Source organism: Coptis chinensis, chromosome 6 (assembly GCF_015680905.1).
Source record: "Coptis chinensis isolate HL-2020 chromosome 6, ASM1568090v1, whole genome shotgun sequence".
NCBI classification, from domain to species: Eukaryota; Viridiplantae; Streptophyta; class Magnoliopsida; order Ranunculales; family Ranunculaceae; genus Coptis; species Coptis chinensis.
Window position 1 is genome coordinate 96,144,153 of NC_141461.1, and position 27,999 is coordinate 96,172,151.

Here is a 27,999-nt window from a genome sequence, read left to right on the forward strand (position 1 = left end):
CCACAAAAGAAAACCCCATTGGTCACATTACTTGCAATTACACAACAATTTTGCACTTATAATTTTAACAAAATCCATTTTAGTTTTCATGTTTTAGATACATAAAAAATAATAAAAACACACTCATTATTAATGAAATGCACTGCTCCGCTCACGCCCCACTGCAATGCAGTATACTAGTTAAAATGGTTTCACCACTGAGTAACATTTTATGATTATAAACACTTTAGTGCTAAATGATTGATCCGCAGTTAAGCATTCTAAGTTAGAAAAAGCCTAACCCGAAGCCCAGTACTCGATAGCTAAGGAAAAATCTAAACAAAACCACTATCAAAAGAAAAAAATAAACGAAAAATCGTCTCACGGTCATGATGGGGTTGCTGCAAAGATCAAACATCATTTCGGGGTTGAAGACGAAGTTGAAGAAGGTATAGTAAACTTTGTTGCTCATATATTATTTTGAGACGAGAAAAATAAAAAACATAGTGGGAAGAAGAAAGAGTTTTGTTGCTCATTTATCTTTGTTTAACCAGTGTATATGCCCATCACTTCAATTGCACCTGAAAGAATCTCATATCTCACATCAACATGTCAGTTCAAAAGTAGACACCGTTGGATCTAATTGGTCACGGCATGCTGCTTCAACGAGCACCTTTATTGAGATAAACCTCATAATAAACAAAACCCATTTTGTGAAAATTCAAACAAACAAACCCCACACTGTCAAAACCCCATTGGTTACATTACTTGCAATTACACAACAATTTTGCAAAAAAACATACAATCACAAAGAACCCATGTTGCATAAATAAATTTTTTTGGAGAGTTTGGTGTTAAGAATTTTTGGTCTATGCTCAGTTGAAAGGACCTAGATTTATGGAATGGCAAATACGGTTTAAGGATCTCTCAGGACTTGTGAAAAAATTACCAAACGATTATTATTATTTTTTTTTAATTTTTTATTGTTGTTGTTTTTATTATTATTATTTTTTAACAGTAAAATTTTTGGGTGATGATACCAAATGTTTGGGGTTCCCGCCTACATCAAAGAATTACTTATCTCATTTAAAACAGGTTTGCTAATAAAAAAAAAAAAATCAAACATGAAACCCGACTCAACTCCTTTGTTTATGTACCCTTTTACTCTAGTAATATCAATAAAACCACCGGACTTCACGAGAAGAGTCTAAAAGTGTATTTGTTCTTTTAACAAATGGTGGAAGAAGGAGAATGGAGGGAGTTAGTGAAAAAAAAACACACTAGTATGTGCATTATATTATCTTTTATATATATATACTCATCTCTACACTATATGATTGCCCGGTCATTCAGAAGCCTCCTCAACTCTTGAGTAGGCAAATTTAAATATCCTTATTTACTTAATTTAGAAATACCTCCCTCACTAAATTTAGAATAAGTTATACTTTTATTAATATAATTTGAATAAGGTTATTTTGTTTATTAATAATTTAGAAACACCTCTCTAATGTCTCTTAAATTAAATAATTACCCCATTTTCCACATTAAAATTAAAACAAATCCTATTTTATTATTGATAATTTAAAAGAACCTTCCTAATCTCACTCAAATAACATAATTATCTCCCATTTTGTTTCAAATAAATAAATAAATGAGTATCTCCTATATAATTACAATTACCATTTACAATTAGAATCCAAAGAAACATGCCAACTATCGACCTGGAGGGACGGGCCCTATTTTCCACATTGAAATTAAAATAAGCCCTATTTTATTATTGATAATTTAAAAGAACCTTCCTAATCTCACTCAAATAACACAATTATCTCCCATTTTGTTTAAAATAAATAAATAAACGGGTCTCTCTTATATAATTACAATTACCATTTACAATTAGAATCCAAATAAACCATGATAACTGTTGATCTGGAGGGACGAAAATTAAAGGCCTGTGTAGGCTTAAGATCTGAATGAGTTTAAAAGACTAAAGTCTAATGTAAATTATATTCCGCTATAACAAAGAGTATATTTTTATATGAAGTCGATATTCTTCAATTATTACGTATTTTTTGTAATAAATATATTTGTTTGTGTTTATTTTTTGAGTTATGATAAGTGATTTTCTTCATTTCTTGTACAATATTGTAGTAATAACCTTTTCGCACAACAATAAATGTAGCACTTTTCAGATGATGCATTATAGTGTATATCAAGTACCACCACGGTAGATTACAACATTCCCTATTGGACTTGCTCAGAGGCCTTTTTATTTTAATGGAAAACAATTTTTTTGAGGACTACATGCAACCTTCACATCTTTAGTTGGTTTTATCATATTGAGGACCCTCTACACAAGATATATACTCGACATGATAACCAAGTGAACATCTTCCTCTGGCCACTATTGGTTTTCCTATTTAGAAGCCCATATATAGCAAGGCCCAGCCCAACACATACAACACTCCAAAATCACGAAATGTCGCGATATTTTGCAAACCCAATAAAAAGAAAAATCGAGAAAAGAATTGAGGAGCAGCCTCGTTTCTTCTTCTCCGTAAACCAAGAAAGAAAATGGTAATTTTATTTTATTTTGTTCGAACTGAGATCATGTTTTTCTTGTTTGTTTGAATGTGACACGTAATTAATTAGTTTGTTGTTTGTTGCAGTCGGCTTTGTTCAATTTCCACTCGTTTTTAACAGTGGTGTTATTAGTGATCTGCACTTGCACATATGTTAAGATTCAGTTTCCAACCATTCTTCAACAGAAAACTGGGTATGCCTTTTTTTTTATAAAATTTCTAGGGTTTTATTGTAATTTTAGTTTTTTCCTGATTCGCATATGATTTATTTTACCTGATTGGAATAATTGATACATTATTTTCTACTATGAGACAATCACAGCTCATTTCAGTTCACAATCGTCTCGACTAGATAGTAGATGCCAATAAGATACATAATTGATACTTTCAAGTGTTTTAGTGTACCTCAATTGTTGCAATTAAAAAGCAATCTAGTGGGTTCTTCCCAATTGTTAAGACAGCCAACTGAGATACGCTCTCTTCCTCTTGTGTGTTTCTCTTATTGTTTTTGTTTATAGTCAGAGTGTTGAAAAGTACCAAAGGTTTGAAAGATATAAATTAAGTGTTTCGAACATTTGATATCAACTGTTTTACATGCTATTCACTTCAAATAACTGAAAAAAGTTGGATATTCGAATTAAACCTCTATTATGTGTTTCACCTGTATTGGAGCATCTTGCCACACAGATAGTTGTATACAATTGTTGATAACTTAGTATCCTTGATCACTTCATGCAACCATTTGTAAGCATTTAGCTTTTCACTTTTTAGTTTTCAGAAAACCAGTAACTTGATTCAAACTAAGCTACAGACTATAGAGTATATATCAACATCCCTAGCAATATAGGTCACTCTACAAATATCTAAACTGTTTACCCAGAGATTCTGAGCGTCCGAAAGTGGAGTAAGAAACCTCATAGCATCCACCAAGCTTTTGCTGTAGGAACTCAGAACCCACATAAGGTCTCTGTACACCTAGTTCTTTAGCTATAGTTAATCCTTTCAACAAGGTGAGAGCTTCTGCTTATTCTGAACCCGGCATTTTCTTAAACATTCAGAGGAAATGAATTAGGCCATGTGAAAGTACGATTCCTTCTCCACTAGATCTGTTTGCTGGCGAGAAAGTTCCATAAATAAGAAGTGGAATTTTGTTTAACTTGTGGAGACAGGGTAATAATATAAAGGATTTACATGGGGTTTGGTGGAGAATTTTAATAAATGTGGCAATCCATCTGGATTAGGGTATTTTAAAGGGATCCAGATGTCTGACATGTCAGGTATAGTCTGTGGGATTGCAGTGGTGCTAGAAGTGGAGAGGAGTGAAATTGGTAGGGGTCTGTTCGATTTCCAGTCTGAGCCAGATTTTGATTGAAAAATAGAATATGATAGGATATAGAAGTCCTCACAATCAGGACTGTTAAGGGGAGTTGGATATGAATTCATACTTGAGATTTCTATTTTTACACAAATAAAAGTTTGCCTGATCACAATGACACAATCAGATATTTTGGGAGAATATGGTTCTACTTTAGAAATATTTAAACTCTTTACACACAACTTAAGCACTGATCATGAGCCTCTGGAGCTTCTAGGGTTCCAATGTTTGGTTTCAAGTGTTTCAAGTAATTTGTATTCGATAATCTTATTTTCCTGTAAAGATCTTGCAAGCTTTGTGTCTTTTAAATTATTCTTTGTTATAGAAGCATCTATATTTGTGCTGGATTGAATGATGATTTGGAGTGTTAGTCGTGCAATATGTTTAGTTTTGTGTGTTTCTGATTTTGTTTGGTAAAGAGGAAGCGTACTGATGTTCTTAGGACGCCTTGAGCTACGCTACCAAATTCTAATTTCCTGACTTGATACTACTTTAAAGAAATGATGATTTCCTTTCTTCTAGTGGTTTAGTATTAGAGTTGTTGGAGTAGATTTATGGATGAAAGCTTAGAGATCCATGTATCAGTATTTTTGGATCTTAGGAACTGATATGAACTGTTTACAGACCTTTCACATAACCTCTACCATGCGTTTCAGCTGTCTAAACTTCCTGGATTGCAAAGAACACTTCCTCCATGCATTGTGTGCATTCAGATTTTACACATTTCTTTCCCTGTGTGGTTTGTGTGTGTGATAGTCGGTAACTTCATTTAAATTTAGTAACTGTCAACAAAGCACCGGTTGTTTTGGTTAGCGGACAACAATAAATTATTAAAATATATCAATTTAGCTTTGAATCCCATCAGGTGATTTCCAATAAGTTTTAGCCTTCAATTGTGTGAACTGAAAACAAATACCCGATTCTTGCATAATACATTAACTGATATATTCCAACTTAAGTAATGCAGTTGACCCTCTACACCTAGTTATATTTGAAGGAATTGCAAAACAATTAGGAAACCTCATAACAAAAGTATCAGTGTTGACCAAAGATTTAACTGATGGTCCGTTAGAGTACTTGGCCATCCAGAGTTAAAGGTCTTTCTGCTTCTGGAGCTGCCTGAAATACAAATCATGTGTATCATCAGCAGAAGAGAAGAAAAGGATTCTGAGTCGATTGCGTCATTTACTGAAATCCAGGTCTTCATATCCAAGTTGCCCAAAAAGGTCTAGTGTAGATCCTTCTAATCTTTTCATACAATGGCAAACCATAAGGGTGGGGTTTCTTTCGGGAGAATCTAATGCAGAACCTGATTCTAACTACTGTAGATTGATTGGAGATAAATTCCACTAGTTGGAAGATTGTTCAAAACAAAGAGTTTAGTGGAAGATCGTTCAAAACAAAGAGTTTAGGAGAGAAAATCACCATGAAAGGAGTTGAAATCTGATGAATGAGTCAGCATAAAAATGGACCTGACTATGTCAGTCAGGTTTCAACTGTTTTTGTCTGAAGCTTTCTTTTCTCCTTACTCTCCATCCTGAACAGTCCTCTTAACAGTTGATATCTATCTCATATCAATATGCAGCAGTTTGAATCAAGTACTCAGTTTTCAATTCAGGTTCTTCAGAAACGCCCTACATCTTGGTACATAGGAGAAACTGCATTTCGTGCAATAGTGGGTAGGTAATGAAGATCTAAAGCAACATTCCTAGGATTGTAAGCCACCTTTTAGAAACATTTTAAAACCGTTTACACATGACTTAATTACATATGACCAGTGTTGTCAAAATCGTACGATTCACGAGTCGAATCGTATGATTCAAGTCAAGTCGCAAGTACAATAGTTTGGAATCGCAGGTATGAATCGGATGATAGTGGAATCACTCTAAAATCGCGATTCGAACCGACAAAATCGTAAAAATCGCACGATTCAATGACCAAATGATTTAGTGAAAAAGTCTTTTCTTCTTCAGATTTCAGATCTTTTTCTTCTTGTACCTTTTTATTTTTTTCTTGCCTGAATCGAGAGAGAGAGAAAGAGACAGAAAGAGAGGAGTTGCGGCGCCTTTTGTTTTGACGAAGATATTAGGTCTAGTTAGAAAGACACGTGACTACTTTAAAGAAATGGGTGGTCTTTAAAAACTGGGCCAGTCTTAGTAAGTAAACTTATTTGGGCTTTTCTTTCACTTGGACCCTAACTTAAATTCTCAATCTGACAATTGCAAATGGCTCATTTAAACATTCTCCATCCTTGGACCCTAACTTAAATTCTCAATCCGACAATTGCAAATGGCTCATTTAAACATTCTCCATCCTTGGACCTTAAAATTTCTGTAATTGGATACTTAATAATAATAATAATAATATAAAAGATAAAAGAAAATATACATATTTATAAAATGATTTATTAATTTGTGAACCTTACGATTCGCGACTTGATTCGATTCTCGATTCACTGAAAATTAAAAATGATTTGCGATACGATTCGGGAGTTGACAACTATGCATATGATACCTGGGGAATGAAAAAATGGAGTCAGAGTCCTTTAAGGTATAGTATCAACAAAGCTTTTGAAGTCACTCCCAACAAAAGTCATTGTAGACCTAGTTCTCGGGATTTATTAAATTTTCATTTTTTCCACAAGTTGAAAGCTTCTGCGTGACTGCTTTTTGTGAACCCAGTCATTGAGTCTTTAATGTCCTGCAAAGGAAAATGAACTAGACCATCTGCAAAGTACTATTACTCCACTGGCTCTTTGCTGGTGAGAATTATCAATTAGTAAGAAGTGGAATGTTTGTTTATTTTGGGGAAACAAGATAATAATATAATTTTTTTTATAGCAATGGTTGAGATTTTTAAAAATGTCTCAATTTGTTGCGTATAGTAGTATTTTTGAATCTATAAGAGCATCCTTAGAATGAAAAATTACAGATTTTATGTCAATCCAAATGTCTCAGCCTCTCAGGCGATAGAAGGTACAACATAAAGAAAAATGATAAGGTTATGTTTGGTGTTCAATTTTCAGTCAAGCTTTTGACAAGAAACACACTAGACATGCCTATAGTAGGAAGACTGTCGGTGGCTTCCACAATTCTATAGCAAGAGTTAATTTTATGAATGATGTCGACTTGCCATACTGAAGTCCAATTGGGAGAAGGCTGGATGAAAATCTCCCTTAATATGGATATAAGGTCCCATCAAGATTTAATAGACAAGGGTTGAAGCCCATCTGACCAGGGGATTTAAAGGGATCCATAGAGAAAAATGCATCTTAATTCTCATTCTCAACTATGGTAAGTTTCTTTGTGACAATCAAGTTGCTGTCTCAGTAATAGTGGAACACTGGTAGGGGTGTCTTAAGTGGAGTGTAGTGAAAAAGTTGGTAGGGATCTGTTTGATTTTCAATCAGAATCTGAGTTGGATTCTAATTGGAAAACATATTATGACGGGGTATAAAAGTCCTTGTGTTCAGGAGTGTTAATAGATGGGTATGAATTGGCATTCGATGTTTCTATTTTCTTAGTTGGGTATGAGTTCACACTTGAGATTTCTATTGTGGTGCTAGCAAGCCTAGCAGGTTTTTAACCTGGGTCTGTTGCCACAAGTCTCAAAAACTTTACCAACCAAATGTTGGTCTAAATGTCTAATCGTATTCGATCCCTGATTTATTGTAGTGGTGGCCTATGCTCAAGAATATTAGTAACATGAGGTACCAAATTTGTAGCTGTGTGTCTGTAGGCGAAACTCAAGAATATTTTTCGGTTTGCTTTGGTAATTACTAATTAATCAAATCTTGAAGGTGTCAGTGTTTGTTAGTTTGTCTAAATATTTGTGAGGGACATTTTTTATGTTTCGTTGATCATGTTTGCGCTCGGGAACGATCATCTATGCATAAGGGTGATATTCTTCTGATAACTTTGCTCTGCTAATGACAATGAGGAATAATGTTTTTGATGATGTTTATTAGGTAACTCTTTTTATTTGTGGAATGCGATTTGTTTTTATTTGTTTTTTTGGGTTTGCTTTCTTGGTGGACACCTTTTATCAATTTTTAGGATCACAGTTCCTTGCAACTAATATCATTCATATTAGTTACCGAGCAAAAAAAAAAAAAAAAAAAAACTAATATCATTCATATTACTCTATTTCTTGCAGATTTCGAGGATTCTTTTGGAAGGCAGCGAGAATAGGTATGCTCCTTTTTTCATGTTTTTCTTTATTACCAAATCTATAGTTGTGTTTTTCATGCAACACTCAATACTGTGGATTCTGTCCAGTCATAGCTTGGAGATGCCTGTTCTTGTATTTTAGGTTTTCGAAGTATCCTTGTCTAGAAGAAGAACTATTTGATGGTGGAAAACAATCATTTTATTGTCCTTGTATTGTCCACATGTTACTTAGTGATAATGTTAATGCCAATGGATTTCATTGTGCCTTCAGGTAGAAAATATGACAAGAGATTTCTGCAATTCGATAGCCAAACCATATACGAAATTCCTTAGTATGGGGAGAGAAAACTATATGTAGAATGTTTAACTGAATTTCTAGGGTCTCGTTTAGTTTGTTTTTTCGAACAAACTTCTTTCCTTGAGAAATGCGGTTATTTTGTGTCTGTCTAATTGTGTGAGATATTTTGTTGAGTTGGTTTATGTTCTGGTACAGCCGTACAGGAGAGTTTGCTCCATATAGGGGAGCCTGTGAAACATTATCATCTCTAGACTTGGACCTTTTATTGTCTTGATCAGTCTAGGCTTGGATTTGAGTTCACATTGCTTCGATACAACAAGTTTGAATAAATGCATTCATTCATCTTATCCAAACATCTGACATAAGTCATGTCATATCTCTAGTTCATCTCCGGATATACAGATGTCTTTGAAATATTGCCTCTTCTGAAGTCTGGATTTTGTCATGGTTACTGTATTTTTTCCTTTTTCAACAACATGCTCTATTCTAGATCAAGATTATGCTGAGGTTATGATGTTAGGTACTTGTTATGACGGTTCTTTATCTTGTTGCTGAAACAGGTGAACGCTTGAGCCCTTGGGTAGCAGTTGGATGCTTCACAATGGGTGTTTCGATAATAGTTTTCTAAGCTGCAAGTGTTCTGGTTCTATGCTTGGGAGTGGCTTCTTAACCCGCGGTTGATTTCCCACTACATATTCAGTGGTTTGTAAATTAGGATTTGATGATAATGAGTTGTTTGCTAATCCATCCAAATGGTTGAAGTAGCATATAGACTTGGCACTGTAGAATTGCTAACCCAGTGGGGCTGGAAGGCTGTACCCTGTACATGATGCTCATTTGGTAGTTGTGTGTGTTTGTACTGTTTGAATTATTTTTAGTGAATGTAAAATGTAAATGACTCTTCTTCTTCTTCTTAATTCTAAGAGCTGTCAGAGAACAGCCTTTTTTCTTGAGATATTTCTCTTGAGATTCAGAGTTACTAGCAGATAGGGTCAGCTGGCTCAACAACCCAATACATTTTAAGCTTCCTTGGGTTTTGGTGTTTCACCCACTGATCAACCTTCTCTAATCTGCAGTGCATCATCATCTACAGTCTACACTATGCAGTTTGGTTGCGTTGCAACCCTCATCCTTTGGCACTTTAATGGAACTGAACTATCATTACGGCTTCTGATCATAGGAAGGATAACAAAGTCGTTTTATTTGATTAAACCAAGTTCGCACATGTGATAACTGATACATAAAGACTTTTAAAATGGTCGTAGGAAGCTTGAAATCTTGTGCTTCTTCTAGTCAATTGTTAGCATCAACTTACAAGTCTTGATCAATTGGGTGTAAACTATTACTAGTTGTTGACAAGCACTGATGAAAATCAGGAAATAAAAGGATTAGAATTTAGAAAGTGCACCTTACTGGAGAAGAGTGAGTCAGTGAAGATATATGCCGACACAGCAGTCATTTATCAATAATATATCTCGAGATTTCATTTAAGTGTTACGTATCTCGAGATTTAAACTCATAACTTACTTGAGATATTCACCGTTGATTTACTTATCATCATCATCATCTCGAAAACCCAAACTCTTCACTTCTTCTTCTTCTTCTTCTTCTTTCAATGGCATCCTCAATTCTTCCTCCTTCTCCCCTTTCCATCAAAAGGTACTCCTTTTCTCTCCCCTTTACTCTACAAGGTAGTATCAAGCTTTACAAGGTGCCTCTCAGAGTAGTCTATAAACCTTGTAACATAAGATGTTTTGCAACTAAAAGCACAGCAGCATTACCAGGAACTCAAAAGAAAGATGACATTTTTCGTACGGTATCAGCTCCAAAAAACTTAAGTAGCTCAAGTAATTCCATGAATGAGTTCGAGAGAGAGTTACAGGAGTTTTTTCTTCAAGTCAAAACTATGCTTAAAAAGGGGAATATAGATGGTGCAATGAATTTACTTCAAGCAAACTATGAAGCAGTGAAAGAGCAGATTGCTGGAGGAGATAATGGCATGGAACAAGCTACCATACTTGATGTCATAGCCTTGGGATATATGGGCGTCGGGGACTTTGAGTTTGTTCAGTGCTTGTTGGACATGGTAATTACTATATTTTATCATTTAGTTATTTTTTGATCTGGTAATCTTGAATGTTTGGAGATATATAAACTGTTTTCACTTGTTCTGGTTACTGATGAAAGTGGAAAATGCAAGCTAGCCTAATTACTTTGCATGTGGCATCTTAGTTGAATGACCCTATAGTGCTCTATATGAGCAGGTGGACACTAGAATTCTTGGAGGTAGAGGTAGATAAGGAGATACAAAACCACTCGCTAATAAAAATTGGAATTAGGAGCCACGACAAAGATGAGGAGAATGGAAGTAATCAATAAGTAAAGAACAAGCTTTATACTACTCTCTTTATGAGGAAAAACACCAGCTAATTAGTGGTCATATTTTTTTCCCACTACACTGATGGAAATGTGTGGAGTTTGTGTGGGGTTTTTCATAGAAAACTGTTAATTCCTTTCTTCTCTGAAACATCCATTGATGTGTTGTTGCATGAGATTGTCAACACTTTTCCTCCTTTTGTGTCTATGACTGTGTGATGTGTTGTTGTGTTTGGAAAGGTAATTCCATATTCATATATTCGAGAGTTGTTCATGAAAATGTGTCAAAGAAAATAGAGTCTATCTGGTTTGTTTTTGTCATGTGCATCTTCTTGAAAATACATTATTTCGATGATGAACAGTTGGAAGAGATTGTTGGGAATGTAAAGAACAATGAGCCATTCTTGGATTCAGTGTTGCTGCATATGGGAACTATGTACACTAATTTCAGGAAGTATGAGGAGGCCATGGCGATGTATGAGAGAAGCCTTGAAATATTAGAAGGTTTATTTGGTAAGTTTCGAGCTGGTCTATGATTCATGTTCCACGCAATGCAGTTATAGTAATTTGAAAAGTGCAGTATTTTTTTTATTTTCTGTGATTCTCTGAAGACATGCTTAGTTTAAAGCATATCCTTGTGTAGGAAAGAGTGATCCTTTTCTAGTACCATCACTTCTGGGAATGGCAAAAGTCTATACTTCTATTGGAAGGGCCTCAAAATCTGTAGAAATCTACAGCCGCACAATCGATATTCTAGAAAAGAGCAGAGGTGTTGAAAGCCTGGATGTTGTGGTGCCTTTAATAGGTCTTGGAAATCTTTTTATCAGGGAAGGTAAGGCTGCTGATGCAGAAAACTGTTTTTACAGGTAATTTTTATATTCTTGCATGTTCTTTTGTTTGGGTCTAGGCATTATATCACATATTCTGATATACCTATGTGTGTTTTGCATTCTAGAATTTTAAGGACATATGCAAAGTTATATGGAGACCATGATGGAAGAGTTGGAATAGCTATGTGTTCCCTTGCTAATGCTAAGTGTGCAAAAGGTAAGCGTTGTACTGCTATTCATAAACCTTTAGTTGTACTTGTTATTTCCATTGAGCTTGTTGCCAGTATTTCTGAACAAAATAAATCACATATTAAAATGAATATCAATAGGAGTTGGGACCAGGTGGTCTGACCACTGAAAATTATAAAAACACGTCCCAGTATCCAAGTTCTTTCAAGATGCCGTGTCAGACGTTTTGTACCCGTGTCGGACACCAATTCATATATATGTATCATATTCAGTTAGGCTGAAACTGATTTATACTCAAAACAGTTATTGTACCATATTTCGGTGTTTTCTGATGTTAAGACAGCCCCATTGGCAAACCTACCAGTTGTGCTATGGTGGCCAAAATATCTTTCAAATAGCAAAAGTGGCCAACCTTTGGGATTAAGCATGTTCCGATGGCTGTGTCTGGTGCAGGGGGTTAGCATACCCTATCCCTTGGAAATAGAGACGTTTTAGTATAGTGTTTGGTCCGAATAAAAAGTTAATACAACATAATACAACATACAAGTCTGTAAAGAGCGTATTCACAAAAATGTACGTTTTCCGAGAAGTGAGGAATCCCACAAAAAATGTTTGATGCTGAAAGTCTTATGTAAAATAATGTGTCGTAGGTTAAACCTTGGACTCTATGTTGTTATAAAGTTACTTTTCAATGAGTGGAATGTCCCCTTTCTACTGGATTGTATATAATATTTGGTGCTTCAAACACCGCCGAATGATAAAGTGGATCCATCTGAGTTTAGGTTTTGTTTTGATGTGACCTGTCACTAGTTAACAAAGGTGATATCCTTCACTTTCTGCACCATGTGTGTCATGTGAAGCTCAGATCAGGTATTAACTGAAGAGTCATAGTTATAGTTACGTAACAGTTTTGGTTATCGTATTCTTGTCTTTCAGGTAGCTTGGATGAAGCTGTTGAATTATATAGGAAAGGCCTTCAAGTTATAAAGGATTCAAAATACATAGCTATGGATGATGAAGTCATGGAGAAGATTAGGATAGAGTTGGCAGATTTATATCACATTGCAGGAAGGTAGTGACTCGCTTCCGATATGCCATGGGCTTTTTGTAAAGAGTATTTGTACTTTGAAGTTAAAATCCATTATATTTTTCATTTTCCTATTATCTCATTGCTTCCTCAACAACAAAAACACTTTGTTAGGGACAAGTGAATCGCCCGTTATGAAAGGAAAAAAGGATGTATTAGATGTGTCTAACCAAATTGTTGTATCCTCAACTGTCTTAGAGAACATGAGGGCCGAGAGCTGTTGAAGGAGTGTTTGCTAACAACTGAGAAGTATAATGGAAATGAGCACCCCAGTTCAGTGACCCACCTGTTAAACCTTGCTACCTCATATTCACGCTCAAAGAATTTTGTGGAGGCTGAACGCTTACAAAGGGAAGGTCTCCGGATCATGGAGACAGCTATGGGATCTGAGGATCCATCAATCACTGTCCCAATGTTAAGCCTTGCCGTCACACTTTACCATTTGAAACGGGACGTAGAGGCGGAGCAATTTGCCTTGGAGGCCGTGCGCATCCGTGAAAGGGCATTCGGGAATAAATCTCTGATATATGGTAAGCGCTTTCCAACTTAGTCCATGATAGAACTTAGTCTTAACCATGACACAAGTTAAGTAGTTAGTTAGTTTATTATTCTTGTTCCTTCACAGAGGATTTTAATCTGTAAAGTCATTCTAACTATTTTATATGTACGCTAGATGAAACGTAAAAGAGTATACACAAGATTTGTTTGAGTTACTTTTAGGCTAACGACTAGCTGATTTTAGTTTACCTTTACAGTTTGAATCTATTTTCTAACATTTTTGGGAGTTTTAGTGTATACGCTCTTAGCTAATGCGGTGATGCCACTCCTTTTTTTGTTTGGGTCGGTGTGTGACTCTCTGTTTTTTGTATTTTTCTTGCTGGGGGCGGGTATGATATCTGTACCATGGCTCAAATGTCAATGATTTCACTTGTCAATTTGAACTTCCCGAAGTTAAAACATGAAAGCCTGTGTACAAATTTAAGTGTTCTCTAACACATGGACGTCATGGGTTTCAGAGGAAAACATTTGAATGACACACAGTAACGAAGACCTTTCAGATAAAGAGTCCAAGTAGTTGAGACTACCAATAGCACAAGTGCTCAATATGAGGTGTATTATACACTGTATAGCAGAACCTGACAACAATATTATCTAGTGTTGAGATTGAATGCAAGCTATGGTTATAAACTTATAATGGTGATTAAATCAGTTTCTTGACCAATGCTGATGGGTATCCTTGGCCATTAAGTACCCCCTCCCCTCCGCCTTTTTGTTTACTAATGTGAAATTGTGAATGATGTGTTGTTGTGCGGCGAAGCTCTCGACTGTTTGATTTCCATTCAAGCAAGAATAGGGAATGATGATGCTGACATACTGGCCTTGCTGAAGAGGGTTTTGAGCATTCAAGAGAAAGAGTTGGGTTACGAGAGCGAAGAGGTGGTGACTACGCTGAAAAAAATTGTGTTCTACTTGGAAAAGATGGGAAAGAAGGAGGAGAAATTGCTTCTACAAAGGAGATTGTCTATGCTCAGAACCAAGTACAAAAAGATGGTTCACTATTAGGGATGTTGGTTCATATCTTTTATGACTTCTTTTTGGACGACGACAGTTGGGACTGAATCCTATTGGAGCTTCTTTATATGTGAGTTCAACTATTCTCACTTTTCTCTACCTGCACAATTTCATGGAAAGAAACTTTCTTCTACGGTCGGATTCAAGAGTTGCATATGGGATTAGAGGGAAAATCACCAAATCCTAAATTTTCTCGATGACTACCAGATGAGGATTGAGGAAGTATGCAGTGACAGGTAGATCTTCTGGCATAAGCGTAACTTTGTTCAAAGTTGGAAGTCCAGCCCCTGGAGTGATGTTGGCACATACTCTAAAACCCTTCAAGGATCTTGGTTAAGCAAGCAGAAAGGTACAATCTTCATGACAGTATTAGCTACTCATGCAACAAGTCCCCTCCAGTAAATGAGGAAGGGTTGTAAGAGACTAAAGGAGTCTGTTGCAACTTATGGTATCGTAACGCCTTCTATACGTAGTAAAATGTATATCGCCTTCTATATGTAGTAAAATGTACAATTAGGCATCATTTTTAGTGACAGTGCATGTACAAGACTTAACCTTGATTTTCCATAATTTCAACCACATAAATTACCTTGTATGCAATTACCCTCTGATGTTTTGATCAGATGGCACCAAACAATTTTAAACATTATGTCAATGACTGCATATGTAAACTGTATGCCATATGATTGGATGTTGAAACTGCCATTTTTAATTCTGAACATGGTTTCCAATTTCATTTTGATTGGAGACAGTCATTTCAAGTTTTCAACACCATGGATAATTAGATACCTGCTTCTGTTGATTTTATGTGGAGTTTCATGGTCCTACTTTCATTCCGGCTGGTTGTTTACTTATGGACAATATAGACTAATGGAAACGAAGATGTGAGAGAGTAAAAAATAAGAAGCAACAAAAATCAGGGTGAACCATGACCCAGAAAAGGGAGGAAACTTGATTATACAGTTAGAGTTCAGAAAACTAACAAGAGTAGTACTAGCTCAAAAGACCCCTTACTAATCTTAATGGGCCTCGACCCATGAGACAATGACGATGTGTGTAAGTGTGTTTCACATCTCTCGGATCTCTGGAGCATGTCCATTATGAGGTACACTGCCTACTTTCTTGGTGTCCCCAACCACAACTACCTCTGCCATGCCCAACTCTCCCTTTCTCTTCCTTTCTGCAAGCTGTCTCTGTGTAGATTTGTAGAAGGTGGCGTACAGTATCAGCTGAGCCAGAGCTAACACAGTCCCAATGCTGTTGGGAATCTGTGACACCATGCACCACATTTCAGTCAGAAAAATATAAAATCAGAAATTACAAAAACAAAAACAAATGTGACTAAAATAAGCACTGGACTAAGAGTGACACCATAGTTGGATTGTTTTTTAATATTCAATTGGTAGTACTCTTAATCTGTGTACAAATTTTGTGTACAAATTTTTGAGGGAGTTGTAAAATTTACCGTGATAAAGAGGTCAAATTTGATGAGAGCATAAGTTGTCCAACAAATGCCATTTGCAAAAGAGGCAAAAGACAGGAAGAATGGCATGTATTCCACACTTCGCGTCGTAATAACCAATTTCTGCATGACAAATCCTCATTAATCAGTCAAGTTGTGTTTTTTCTTCTCTGGATAAAGTGACTTAAGCCACTTTTTGCAATTTTGTAATTTTCGTTTCTCATATCTAAGCTCACGGTAAAAAGAAAAAGGAGCAACATGCAAACTAATTCAAAGTCTCATAATACTAACCATGACTGCCAAGGGTGCGACATACATGCCAGTCCCAAACACAACACAAATGCATCCAACTATTAGAGATCGTTGCTCATAAGTGTGAGCCAAGTTTATAACGAGGAGAGCAACAATTCCCACAAAAATAAATTCGGCCACCAAAATTACTAATACTCTGAGCCTCTTTTTCCCATCAGAGTTCAAGATAAAGAGCAGGACATAAGCAAGCTCTATGACCAACCCTGTACCATTAATTGTTAGGACCAACATGCTATGGGGGTGCACCATTGGTAGTCCATATAATACCCAGAACAGGCAATTGAGTAGTGTTGCTAGATATGGAGCTGGTGAAAATTGCTCCACTGACCCTTTCTTCCATATCTGAGTAAAAGTTGGTCTGCAAAGAAAAGTAACAAGTTAATTTATTGCATGAATGCCAAAAGGTATAAAAACAACACTTTCAGTTGCCCATTTACAAATTACTTCTGTGAGGGTCAAATTGAGTCAGGTACATGCATGAAAAACTTGTGATGGCACAGTATCTTCGATCACCCTGAGTTAGTATATACTATATACCGAGAAGCCTAGCTAGTATCAATAGGTAAGCACTGTGCCATCGTAGAATGGAGAAATTATTGCCAAAACTGGTGAACTTGACTGACAAGTTGTTCCGATAGAATGTTTTGGCTACATACTGTTGCATTGCTTTGATTTTTATTGACAAATATATATCATAAAAAGCCCAGACTCACACTGGTGACAAGAACAAGGAGAGAGCAATAATGTTCCCTGCAACAAGCAACGACAATCATGTCCATCAACAATTCTAGAGCAAAATAAGATCAAGAAAACTGCATGCATGCAGTATGGATCATAGATAGACACAAATAAACAATTACCAACAATGCCAACCACGGTTCGAATAGCATCAGCAGAAACCATGGTTGCAAACAAGAAGAAAGTAAAAGAGAAAAGGAGCTAATGGGAGTGAGTAGTGAAGAACATGCAGGAGCAACAGATGGTTAAATAGGCAGAGAGGTGAAGTTTAGCTTGGCTTTATCTCTAACTTCCTTTTGGGAGCTTTTAAACTTGGTTGATTACATGCATGACATGTATTGGGTCATGTAGATTAATTGTAACACATGGAAATGAGGAGTTAATGTGGGAGATGGGTCATGGCACTACCTTCAAGATTCTCAAAGTTCTAGTACAAGTTTCAAACAGTGATTTGCTCTAACATAGTTATTTTTAGAATGCAGCCAATTGCCAAGTCAAGCATTTAATTGATATAAAAAGGGCCTATAGAAAAACCACAGTTTTTCACTGAATTTAATTCCAACTTATCCTTATCCATTTCCAGTAAAATTCAACAAACTCTTGTAAGAAGAAAATATCAGCATTTGCGATGGACTGGTGGTGATTGAATGCTACATCAACATGCCCTATTGCCCTGCGCCCCTGTCTCAAGGCTCAAGTTATGCAAACGGGTTCCCTATGCAAAATGACAATTATGCGTCACGTACCATCTCATACTTGATACTCAATTGTCAATATCATGTAGATCATGAGAAAATTACCAAGGCTGAGTAGGTTAATCATGGTTGCACCATGTTTTTATTAATTTATTTTTATTTTTATTTATTTTTTGAGTTGACTTACTGCTTATGATTATTTACCATAACATTCTGTTTTCCTCAGTACGAGTGGAAGTCGCCTTGTGCCACTTGTGTGAAAGTTTGGAGAGAAATCAAAAGAGATTTGTCAAATATACTTGAAAACTCAATAAGACGCTTCCAGTAGTCCAGTACAGTGAGCGCCACACATAACCACTTGAAGAAAAGGTCCTCATACTAATTTTTTCAGATATTGCAGTCTGATGGAATTTGACTATACATTTGTGACTTGCGTAAATTTCTTCTGAGATATGTGCAAATCTCTTTAGATTTATCTCCAAAGCTTTACTTTCATAGTCGAACAAAAGTCAAAAGACCCTAGTAGTTGAGTATACCTAGAGAGGCATGATTATGCAGAATTATGAACATTTGGAAGACAAACGCATGCACGAATGCAAACTTCTGGTACGCTTAATCTTACTCTGCATGTCTATGAGATAATGAGACTACTGAGTAAAAAAATGTAAACGGCCAGAGTAGCTAAATCTATTCATAACAGTCTAACTCAATGTTGGGGGTCACATTTTATCTGACCCAAAGGCCGTTATCACCAGCCTCAAAAGGTAATAAACCACGGAGACATAAGTGGCTCTAGAAGTGAAAACTATGTAGAAGGCTGTCACTAGCTATCCCATAGGTGCATAACGGTTGACCGATTGGCTCACGATCATTTTATAACTATCATACATACATAAACGAAATGATCTAATTTTTCGATCTAGTGATGTTTTTAGATTGTGACGGGGTATAAGTACTCCATCTCCATCTCTAGCTTGATCTTACTTTATGTTATGGACTTATGGACTATGGTTCACGACCATCTATAAGATGGGGTTGATCAGGTGTGCGTAGGTAGCAGCATCAAGGAAACACAAACGTAACGATATGATAGATAGAAACAGAATTATTACACAAACTGTTATGCTGAACTTGAAATTAATATTTAGTGGAAGGTACTGTATTCTTATTTAATCTTGTGAGTTGTGACACATCTTATCTCTCATGGAGTTTTCTCTGAAGGGGGAATTCATCTGATTCGTCCAATGCTATAAGTTGGTGCTTTCTGTCTGGTATATTTTTTCCGTTCATTGCAACTTTAATTTGCAAGACCTAAACAAATGCGATCTGTTGTATTGCATTTGAATGTCATACGCACAACTAACTAGATGAGAATCAATGTTTATAATACATTACTATCAAATCCGTTCTATCTAATACATTACTATTATCGATCTATCAATGATATGACATGAAAAAAAAGGTGCCTAAAGGGTAAGGGCTGAAGGCATATTAATTATTAAGCCTAAGACCATTCTTTGTGTGTTATCTATACCAAAAGATAAAATAAAAATAAAGAGTAAAAATAAATCTTTGTGTGTTTGTTTGTGCGTGTGTCTGTTTCCATCATTAAGATCGAGTTAGATCATCATTGAAAACGTAAAGAGTCTTTACCTAGTATTAAGCTAGACAAGAAAATGCTTAGAATTTAGTCTACCTAAATTAAGCAGCCGTTTCTAGAATTAGACAAGTGCGCCCTCAGAAAATCTGCACATTTCATTGACTTGTTGTACAATTCTACACAAATATGTGGGTCTATTGACTCTATCCACCTTATTCGACCAAAATTTCAAAAACAATCTATTATAAGATGCGTCACTAAATTTAGCTGGTCCATTTTTGTTGGATTTTGAGGCATTACTCAAGCATATGGAACAAATACCTATTACTGACAAAATGATGTATTTGTTTTATTTGTATCATAGGGCCACCGAAAGACGCCTAAAGGAAACATCTATCGTACTTCTATATGAGTATCAGAGTATCCAACCATTCATCTTGATACATAAATATGCCATTATTAAATCACCTCCTTAAAGAAACAAAGTGCATCTCAGTTCCATAGGAATTCATCCATTCAATTCTAATTTTACTTCATATGAAAATGAAAGTGTAGTTGTCAATTGTCATGGTACATTGGTACGGTGTTCATTGTCATCAGGTCGGGTATGTTGCATGCTTTTAGACTATGCTGTTTGTAGATAAACAGGTGCCTTGTAGAAGACTGTGACAAAGATGACCATAGCAACAAACTAAATGCTTTTGCCGTAGTGATGAGAATTTAAGTGCACAAGACAAGCTACAAGTTGGTTGTAAACAACTATGTAGATTGAGTCTCATTCTCAAATAAACATTTTGCTAGCTAGCTATTTATTTCTTAATTTGGCAGTAGGATAAGTTGGCTCGAAAATGAAATTTGATATTCTTAGATGATCTAGGTTGATCTTGTGTGTAAGTGGAGAATAATTATGCGTCTTGAAATGATATATTTTGTCTCATTTAAATCACAGTTCGGCACACCACTTATGGCTAAACCGAAAGTTTAGTATAACAACTGCTGCATCGTCACCATAATCACGATATGATGTGAAGTTTGGGCCTTGATTGGGCCTATTGGAAGATGGACTATGGATTGGTAATATTGGTTTGGGCCGGCCCAATTACATTTGGGTTAAGGCAAGAAAATAGTACCCATCATTTTTTTTTTGAAACAATGGCAATGGGTTTATCGAGTCTCCATTTCATCTCTTCATCACAGCCTCTGCTTCTTTCTCCATTCTCATCAGTAAGTCACTTCCTCATTTCTTTCTTTTTAACACAATCCATTTAACTGTTTCTTTTTTATGTTTTAACTCTCAGAATGCTCAGTTTGAAGCAAGAAATGGATGTTGTTTCAACTTATCCATTACTGCCCAGGTAAAAAAACTTGACACCCTTTCTTTTTCTTTATGTTGATTTTAATCTGTATCTTATATGTTTGTTTTTTTTAATCAATAAACTTGCAGGAGAAATATTCAAGTAGTAGTAATAATCAAAGAAGAGTTTGGCGTCGTAGAAAGTTGGTATGAAGCTATTCTTTCTTACTGGTTTAGAAAAAAAATATTGTTAATTTACATTTTGTGTATAGACTGTAATGCTGTTGTTTAAGGGATTTAATGTGTGTAAAGCTAAATGTATAGAGTTTAATACTTACTTTTAATCGAATTGGAAGTCTGTAGTGGACACTGGACACATACTTAAATTTGTAAATAATGAGTGTAGAGTGAACTGCGACTGAATAGTTATGTGATTTTCAAATACCATATCATAGAAAGTGCATTGTTGAGGTGATTCACACTGCAAAGTAGATGAAATTTGTTTTAATACATAATCTGCGCGAATACACTGTGCCCACCTTGCGACTTACGTTGTACAGAGATATGAAACTTGTCTTGAATTAATCTGTAGTTTTATATGACTCTGGTGTATATATACTCTAAGAGTAATGATAAATTGGAGCTTTATCCATTTCCACATGTTGATGATAATATATATATTGTAAATGAACAATTTTTGTATTAATCAAGTGAGCAGAGCGAACATTCTGGGCTGAGGGGGGGTACGTGGACCAAATGTCATTTGGTTGGTTTATGTCTGTCTGTCCCTCATTTTTCTTCTCTTCGTCTCCCTCTCCTTCTCCCTCTCCACTCTCCACGCCCTCCTCCCTCTCCCTCTCCGCTCACGCCCCCACTGCCATGCAGTATACTAGTATTATAAGATAGAATACATAGTATAGGTTTGCCTTACAGTCCAGTGGAATCCAGTGGCACTATAAGAGATTAACCAAATCTAAGGTATACCTGTTCAGGAACCTCCCATCTGGTCATCCATGGGGGTTTCATGTTAAATACAAGTTGTACATTGCATTGTAAACCTATTGAGTGCTTTGCTACTCGATCTGCAGCAAAGTTAGCTTCTCTCATTAAGCTACAAAATATCAAGCCCTTGTTTGCATATGTCCTTCCTTTGTTGCATCCACCAAGGAACATTTGACTCGCCAAAAACATGAAACCGAATTTGATTCTAGCCATATCTTCTTCCAGTTTCTCTGTACTACGAACTCTACACTTTCTAGAATGGCTGTGCATTCTGCTAGGAAGTTTGTTGAGTGACCAATGTGTCTAACCGTCTAGATACCACTGCCAGAATTTCACAGCTACTATCTCTGAAGACTGCTCCAGAATACATAACTTGGATCTAAGGAAACTTGATGCAACTCTAACCTGCATGAATCTAGCTATTGAGAACATGATTAGAATTGAATGTAAGAAGTTTTGGTGTAATCTCTAGTCTTACACGGTTTCATTGTTTTTTATTTCAGACAAAAAAAGATGAAAAGTTGGGGTACAAGATGGAACGAATCCCTTTTCTTGAGGAGAAGGTGAGGAAGATAAGGGAAGCCGGAAAGCTATTGACGAAGGACATAGAGAGGCTATTGTTATCAGAAGAGAACCGATTTGATTTTGTAAATGAGGTAGCAGCTGAGGCTAAAGAGTATATGGATAACAACCGGGACGAATATGGAAGTAAGAAAGCAATCCTGCATGTTCTTAGTAACCGTGTAAATGATGCGGGGTTCAGTCGTCCAGAGGCCTACATGGATCCCGATCCATACAAGCCTGGCCCTGGTTATCTACGAGAGGAACATATATAATCATACTGATTAGATTCATCAACTACAGTCACTCTTCACCAATTCTATATGTTCCTTGGATGTATATTGATTTTCAACTTGCATGATTTTCAACTTGCAATGTTGTATCCTAATACAAGTGCTTCTATCAATTCAATGTTGTTTTTCAATTCCTTATTTATCATTATTCTCATACTATATAGTATCTAGTGTCTACCAAGTGACGACAATTATGTCAAAAGGATCAGGGGACCTAGACTAATGCACAGCAGCACAGCGCCTGATAGATGAAAACTGCTTTCATTGCGCTCTGCAGAGTCCATGTGTTTTGTAGGTTCGCTGATGCCCAAGTTGGTCATGGACTTATAGCACCACCACATGCAGGAAAACATGGGAATATGTTTTAAACATGATTTTCTCTGCCAATGTGAAAAACAAAAATCCAATTTTGTCAGTTGAGCAGCGCCTGTATCCATGGGTTATGCATGTTGTTTGAACTCTGAAGTCACCCAAAATAAGACGAGGTTCGAACAGGAGGAACTGAATAAGAAGCAGAATCATACGCGAGCTAGAATCAACACAGAAGTGCACAGGAAAGCAGTTGGAAAAAGAAAAAACTAACTACTATCGAATATATATCGTGGACAATCTTGTATCTTTGAAATATCAACGATAGAGTCTCGGGCATATGCTTAAAGTATTTCGAACACAAAAATCAGTTAAAACAGTTAAGAGGTGTAGCTTCACTCTCTTATCCTTCCATATTTCCAGGAGTAACCTCAAAACTCTCTCTAAGGCTTTACACTTTCAATGGCGTTACTAAGCCAACAGTTACAAAGATACATGCTCAACAGTGTTAACTGTAACAACTCGGGTTTCACAGCAAAGAAAAGTTTCAGTAGAAAAAGAAGTCCATGTTGTTGTTCAGCTATAGCAATAGATGCACCATCTTCTTTGGTAACTGATGTTGCTGGGATTAAGTGGGGGTCAAGTAAGTTACAAGGTGCAAGGGAAGAAATGGAAGACGATGTTGTTGTTCGATCGGATGGTGATATTGGTGGCTTCTCTTTTGCTGCTGTTTTTGATGGCCATGCTGGTTTTTCATCTGTCGAGTTTCTCAGGTTACATAGATTCTTTCTTAAGCTGTATATGCTTTTGAGATTATAGATAACATATTAGTGAAACTGCATAATTCTGTTTGTTAAGCAATCTTGGGAAGAAAAAAGTTGATTGGAAAAAGAAATACTCATTATTTGTTTTAAGCCTATTTATGATTTTTGTGATTTTAGCGAGATTTTACCAGTAAATATAAGCCAAGTTAATTTATAAGCAGCTTCTTGATAGAATGATAATCCCATTTTGAATTGTGGGATTTTAATTTATATCCCTCTGCTTCTTCTTTTTTCATGAAGGAAAGATCAAAATCATATAAGCCGCTTTAGATTTTATTTGCATCTTCTGATTCTATATATGCATTAGGGAGGAGCTGTATAAAGAATGTGTTGCAACATTACAAGATGGGATGTTGCTAAGTAGCAAAGATTCAAGTGTAGTAAAGAAGGCATTGGAGGAGGCTTTTATAAATGCCGATACGAAGTTACTGAACTGGTATGAGCATTAGTTCTCGATAGTTGCCAATGTTTTTTAAAAGACCAATTTCGAGCATTGCTATTTTTTTTCCCAAGCACGGCCTTAATCACACCATGGTATGCACGCTTATTTGCAAAATATATGTTATTGTGTTAAATTTATTGTTATTTGGTCTCTCTTTTTTGCTAAGGCTTGAAGAGACAGGGAAGCAAACTGAATCTGGTTCTACAGCAACAGCTATATTTCTTAGAAATGATGTGCTAATTGTTTCTCATGTTGGTGACTCAAGTGTGGTACAAATCTTACTTTCTCAATACTTAACAGACATATATCATATATGACTTCCTTAAAAACTGATGGAGTTTAAAAAGTACCTTCAATAAATTCCTTCATGCTTAATTGACTCGATAATGTAGGTTCTCTCCCGTTCTGGCAAAGCAGAAGTACTGACCAACCCTCATCGCCCTTATGGAAACAACAAGGTTTCTCTTCAAGAGATCAGGAGAATCAGAGAAGCAGGTGGATGGGTGTGTTTTTACATTCCTATTTCATTTTACCTTTTATATGTATATGTTTCCATTGGTGATTCTGACGCCTCCATAAATGTGATTAGACATCTCAATTGACTCTCATACTTTGAGGCACCTTATTTATTTTTGATGCTTAAGGCACCTATCCGTTTGAAATCTACTTAGATGATGAATGATGCTCATTTTCATAGAGCTTATTGTGTCACACTACGTGTACTTTCAAGTCGGAAATACATATTACTAAAAAAAAGGGGTTATTCAAGCGTCTACTTTGCAGATCTTATTCATATATTGGGGAGTTATGTGCTTAATTAAAATAAGATCAATACAAGTAATGCACTATATACAGAGGACACATCCAGTCAGTGGCATGCACCAAATGATATTTCGTGTCTCTTACCCTTTCTAATATTTTAAGGGGATCCTTCTTACACTTCCCATAAAAAAAATTCTGATGCTGTAGGGCAATGGAAGCTCTCTCATCCTGTATTGGAGTTCAAACCAGACATGTTACTTCCCTATGATGTTCTTTCGGTAGAAAGCTAATAGTGAATCACTACATGTAACAAAGGATATAAACAGAATGAGTAACAGTTTCATAATTCATACTTTCTACTCTGAAAGCAGTAATATTCTTTGAAGTTTTACCTAAATGAGTCGTTCTCTTTGTAGAAAGAACTTCACTAAACATCCTGTTCAGTTTGAATAGTTCATGGTTTCTACTAGCTTATGCTTTTTAATTTAAGCTGATTAGATTCATTAATAGTCTGAGATTTGTTATCTGTTGTTCAGTGATTTATCCCAATTATCACTCCTTTTAATGGTACTTATCTACTGAAATAGATTGTGAATGGAAGAATATGTGGAGATATCTCTGTTTCCCGTGCTTTCGGTGACTTGCGGTTCAAGACAAAGAAGAATGAGTTCGTGTCTTGTACTTTCCTTTCTTCCCTTTTCATCTCAGTGATTACACGTGATTTTTTGAAGTTTTTGGATTATCTTTGATTGTTAAACTTATTTGAATTCTGATGGGCCTCACGTGTTCTCTTTCTAAAAAGAATGCTGGTGCAAGGAGTTGAGGAGGGAAGATGGACCTCAAAATTCATTTCTCGGTATTGTTAATAACTAAGGCCACATTTTTATTTAATTGTTTACAGTTATGTACATAACATCCTGATTAGAATTTTCTCCAATGATTGTTAATGAATTTTGTGTTGTAATAGAGTTCAGTTCAAAGGAGACCTTGTTACAGCATCTCCAGACATTTATCAAGTAGCTCTTGCATCTGATTCTGAATTTTTATTGTTAGCATCTGATGGTCTATGGGATTATATGAACAGGTTAGCTGGGTGGCTTCATTCTTATTTTATCTATCATTTGTTAATGGTTCGAAGCTCCAACTAACAAATATTAACCAACTTTTTCTTTCCCGTTTTGATGTTTCAGCTTGGATGCAGTAACATTTGTCAGGAATCAACTTCGAGAACATGGAAATGTTCAGGTACATTCTAAAATAGTGGTCCAATTGGATCCAGATATGCATAATACCACATGCTCCAAATCTCAAATTCTTATATCAGATTCAAGATCCTGCTGAATCTTACTCAATTTTCTTTCTTCTGGTTATTTTCCTTCCTTCTGTTTTCAGCGTGCTTGTGAAGCTCTGGCACATGCAGCTCTGGTACTTTTTATCCCTGATGATTAGTTGTCTTTTGTACACATCAAGTGATATCGCTACTTAGACGGTTTCACTACAACTTCATAAAACTCTGCAGGATCAACGGTCACAAGATAATGTTAGCATCATCATAGCTGATTTGGGGTATGTCCTCATTTCTCAATTGCATTTATAGAATTTCACTCGCTTGTTATGGTCACCTTATTTATAATTCTTTTTACAACGAATTAAGGCATCCTTTTCTGAAATGGAGAAGTAATAGAGAAGGACAGGATTTACATTATTTTACTGAGTAATTAAACCGAGGTCACTACAACTCAATTGTTGTTCTTGTGGAACATGTTCAACTGTGATAGCTTAAGAGGTAAATAACCCTCTCAGGTTTGTAAACCTAGCTGCCTGCAACTGCAACACGGAGCATGGCAAAATGTTTCCCGGTTTGCAGAAGTATCCTCCCCCTCGTCTTCACCTACTGGTTTGAGTTCAGCGGTACCCATGCACTCATGCAGGGTCAACTTTTAATGAGATCTAATGCAATGCTAGGCTGGAGCCAGTAAAGAAAGAGGATACCCGTATTTGTTATAATCGGTATCAATGGCTATAGGTTTACTAATGGTGAAGTTCTTTGCCATGTTTACTTGAGGGGCTTTGCTAGTTCCCTTTTAACTCTTAGAGATAGATTACGACTGACAAGAAGTGAGCTACTTCAGGTGAGATTCCACCACTGGTTCACAAACCAATCACTGTCGACAAGTAGGTGGCAATGTGGCATGCTACTTTAACCTTGAACTAGAACTTAAGTTGGGCAAAATAATGATGTTTCCTTACAAGCCATAGGTTAATTCTGTTTTCTGCTGCTTTAATAGTAAGGCATGTGTCCTTGTTGACATATCATATCAAATTTGACCTATAAGATTTGGAATCAACATGTGATACATATATGCTATGTTTTATTTGTTTGTCTAGCACTTTTATTATCCTTTCTGTCATTGTGTTTGATATGCTCTCTTGCTTCCTTAAATCTGCAAATACTGGTGCATATAGGAGGACAGACTGGGAGAATTTGGCACCTCAGCAACAAAATTTTGTATGGGAACTAAGCCAAGCTTTTGCAACTATTTCTATTGTTTCACTAGGAATATGGGTGACATATTTTCTTTCTTTATAAGTTTCAACAGTTGTCAGCAATCTGTGTATGTATATGAGTATCACATTCGTAACTTGTAAATACATGTGCCTCAAAACTTATTGTCGTTTGAGATGATGATACGCCAAAAATAAACTCAACGATTAGTTATACATCTCTTTCTCATATTCTTGTGAGACCACAAACGGTTGTTCATCAACTATGTTTCTCAAACTCTTCGTTACACCTTGTTCTTTATGCTAATTGTTAAATCATTTTGTTGATGAAAGGATTAAGAACCACTGATACGTTAGCTTAAAGTTTCAAAAAGTGGAGCATGTATGTTAATAACATGCAAATTATATACACAAAATTCAGTGCTCAATATATACACAAAGTTGTGAGGCAAAAGGAATCAAAGAGTGTATAAATTGGTTCTAGCTATCACTATCCCACCTTGAATCCTACCCTCGCTATTAATTACACTCCCTTCCACAAGATTTGGCATCCCCTGGGAATAAATTGTTCAACATGATCAGAAAACAAAGTTCTCTTAACTATTTTAACTAACAAAATGCAAATAACAATCACAGCTAAGTCAAATATTTTGCAAAATGGAAGAAACCGAAAAACTAATCAACCTTTTTTGACTTGGAAGCACATCATGCTGCGTGCAAGCTAAGCAAACTACTCTCTTTTCTCT

The 27,999-nt window shown here is 36.0% G+C and overlaps 6 protein-coding genes and 1 long non-coding RNA gene across 9 annotated transcripts in view; 6 read left to right on the top strand and 1 right to left on the bottom strand.

The window, feature by feature from the left end:
- The window catches only part of LOC147495757 (calcineurin B-like protein 4), a 57,166-nt gene that overhangs the window by 20,687 nt on the left and 8,480 nt on the right, over positions 1-27,999 (top strand). The gene's annotated exons all lie outside the window — the stretch shown is intronic.
- Positions 2,437-9,353, top strand: LOC147495759 (kish-A-like protein). Its single transcript, XM_086564501.1, has 4 exons — positions 2,437-2,553; positions 2,646-2,752; positions 8,089-8,123; positions 8,961-9,353. The coding sequence occupies exons 1-4, from the start codon at positions 2,551-2,553 to the stop codon at positions 9,026-9,028; spliced, it is 213 nt and encodes a 70-aa protein (XP_086420627.1). The 5' UTR covers positions 2,437-2,550; the 3' UTR covers positions 9,029-9,353.
- On the top strand, positions 9,907-14,158 carry LOC147495760 (uncharacterized). Of its 2 annotated transcripts, none has more exons than XM_086564491.1 (6): positions 9,907-10,486; positions 11,139-11,289; positions 11,420-11,642; positions 11,732-11,823; positions 12,732-12,867; positions 13,081-14,158. In XM_086564491.1, exons 1-6 carry the CDS (start codon positions 10,016-10,018, stop codon positions 13,430-13,432), a joined length of 1,425 nt encoding a protein of 474 aa, XP_086420617.1. In that variant the 5' UTR covers positions 9,907-10,015; the 3' UTR covers positions 13,433-14,158. The 2 variants fall into 2 exon arrangements, with proteins under 2 accessions (XP_086420617.1, XP_086420618.1); XM_086564492.1 differs by having other exon boundaries at positions 9,936-10,486; positions 12,997-13,111.
- Positions 14,448-15,256, top strand: LOC147495761 (uncharacterized). The gene is made up of 2 exons (XR_015197707.1): positions 14,448-14,902; positions 14,956-15,256. It is a non-coding gene; the product is annotated as an uncharacterized LOC147495761 (long non-coding RNA).
- Positions 15,371-17,361, bottom strand: LOC147495762 (bidirectional sugar transporter SWEET4-like). Its single transcript, XM_086564497.1, has 5 exons — positions 17,089-17,361; positions 16,942-16,978; positions 16,208-16,586; positions 15,920-16,039; positions 15,371-15,722 (listed from the first exon to the last, which is right to left on the bottom strand). Exons 1-5 carry the CDS (start codon positions 17,129-17,131, stop codon positions 15,522-15,524), a joined length of 780 nt encoding a protein of 259 aa, XP_086420623.1. The 5' UTR covers positions 17,132-17,361; the 3' UTR covers positions 15,371-15,521.
- Positions 19,956-22,524, top strand: PTAC7 (plastid transcriptionally active7). The gene is made up of 4 exons (XM_086564498.1): positions 19,956-20,485; positions 20,560-20,616; positions 20,706-20,762; positions 22,061-22,524. The coding sequence occupies exons 1-4, from the start codon at positions 20,321-20,323 to the stop codon at positions 22,391-22,393; spliced, it is 612 nt and encodes a 203-aa protein (XP_086420624.1). The 5' UTR covers positions 19,956-20,320; the 3' UTR covers positions 22,394-22,524.
- TAP38 (thylakoid-associated phosphatase 38) lies at positions 23,096-27,469 on the top strand. The gene is made up of 11 exons (XM_086564493.1): positions 23,096-23,493; positions 23,852-23,980; positions 24,153-24,255; positions 24,379-24,489; positions 25,336-25,415; positions 25,551-25,604; positions 25,716-25,832; positions 25,939-25,993; positions 26,141-26,173; positions 26,268-26,314; positions 27,215-27,469. The coding sequence occupies exons 1-11, from the start codon at positions 23,183-23,185 to the stop codon at positions 27,336-27,338; spliced, it is 1,164 nt and encodes a 387-aa protein (XP_086420619.1). The 5' UTR covers positions 23,096-23,182; the 3' UTR covers positions 27,339-27,469.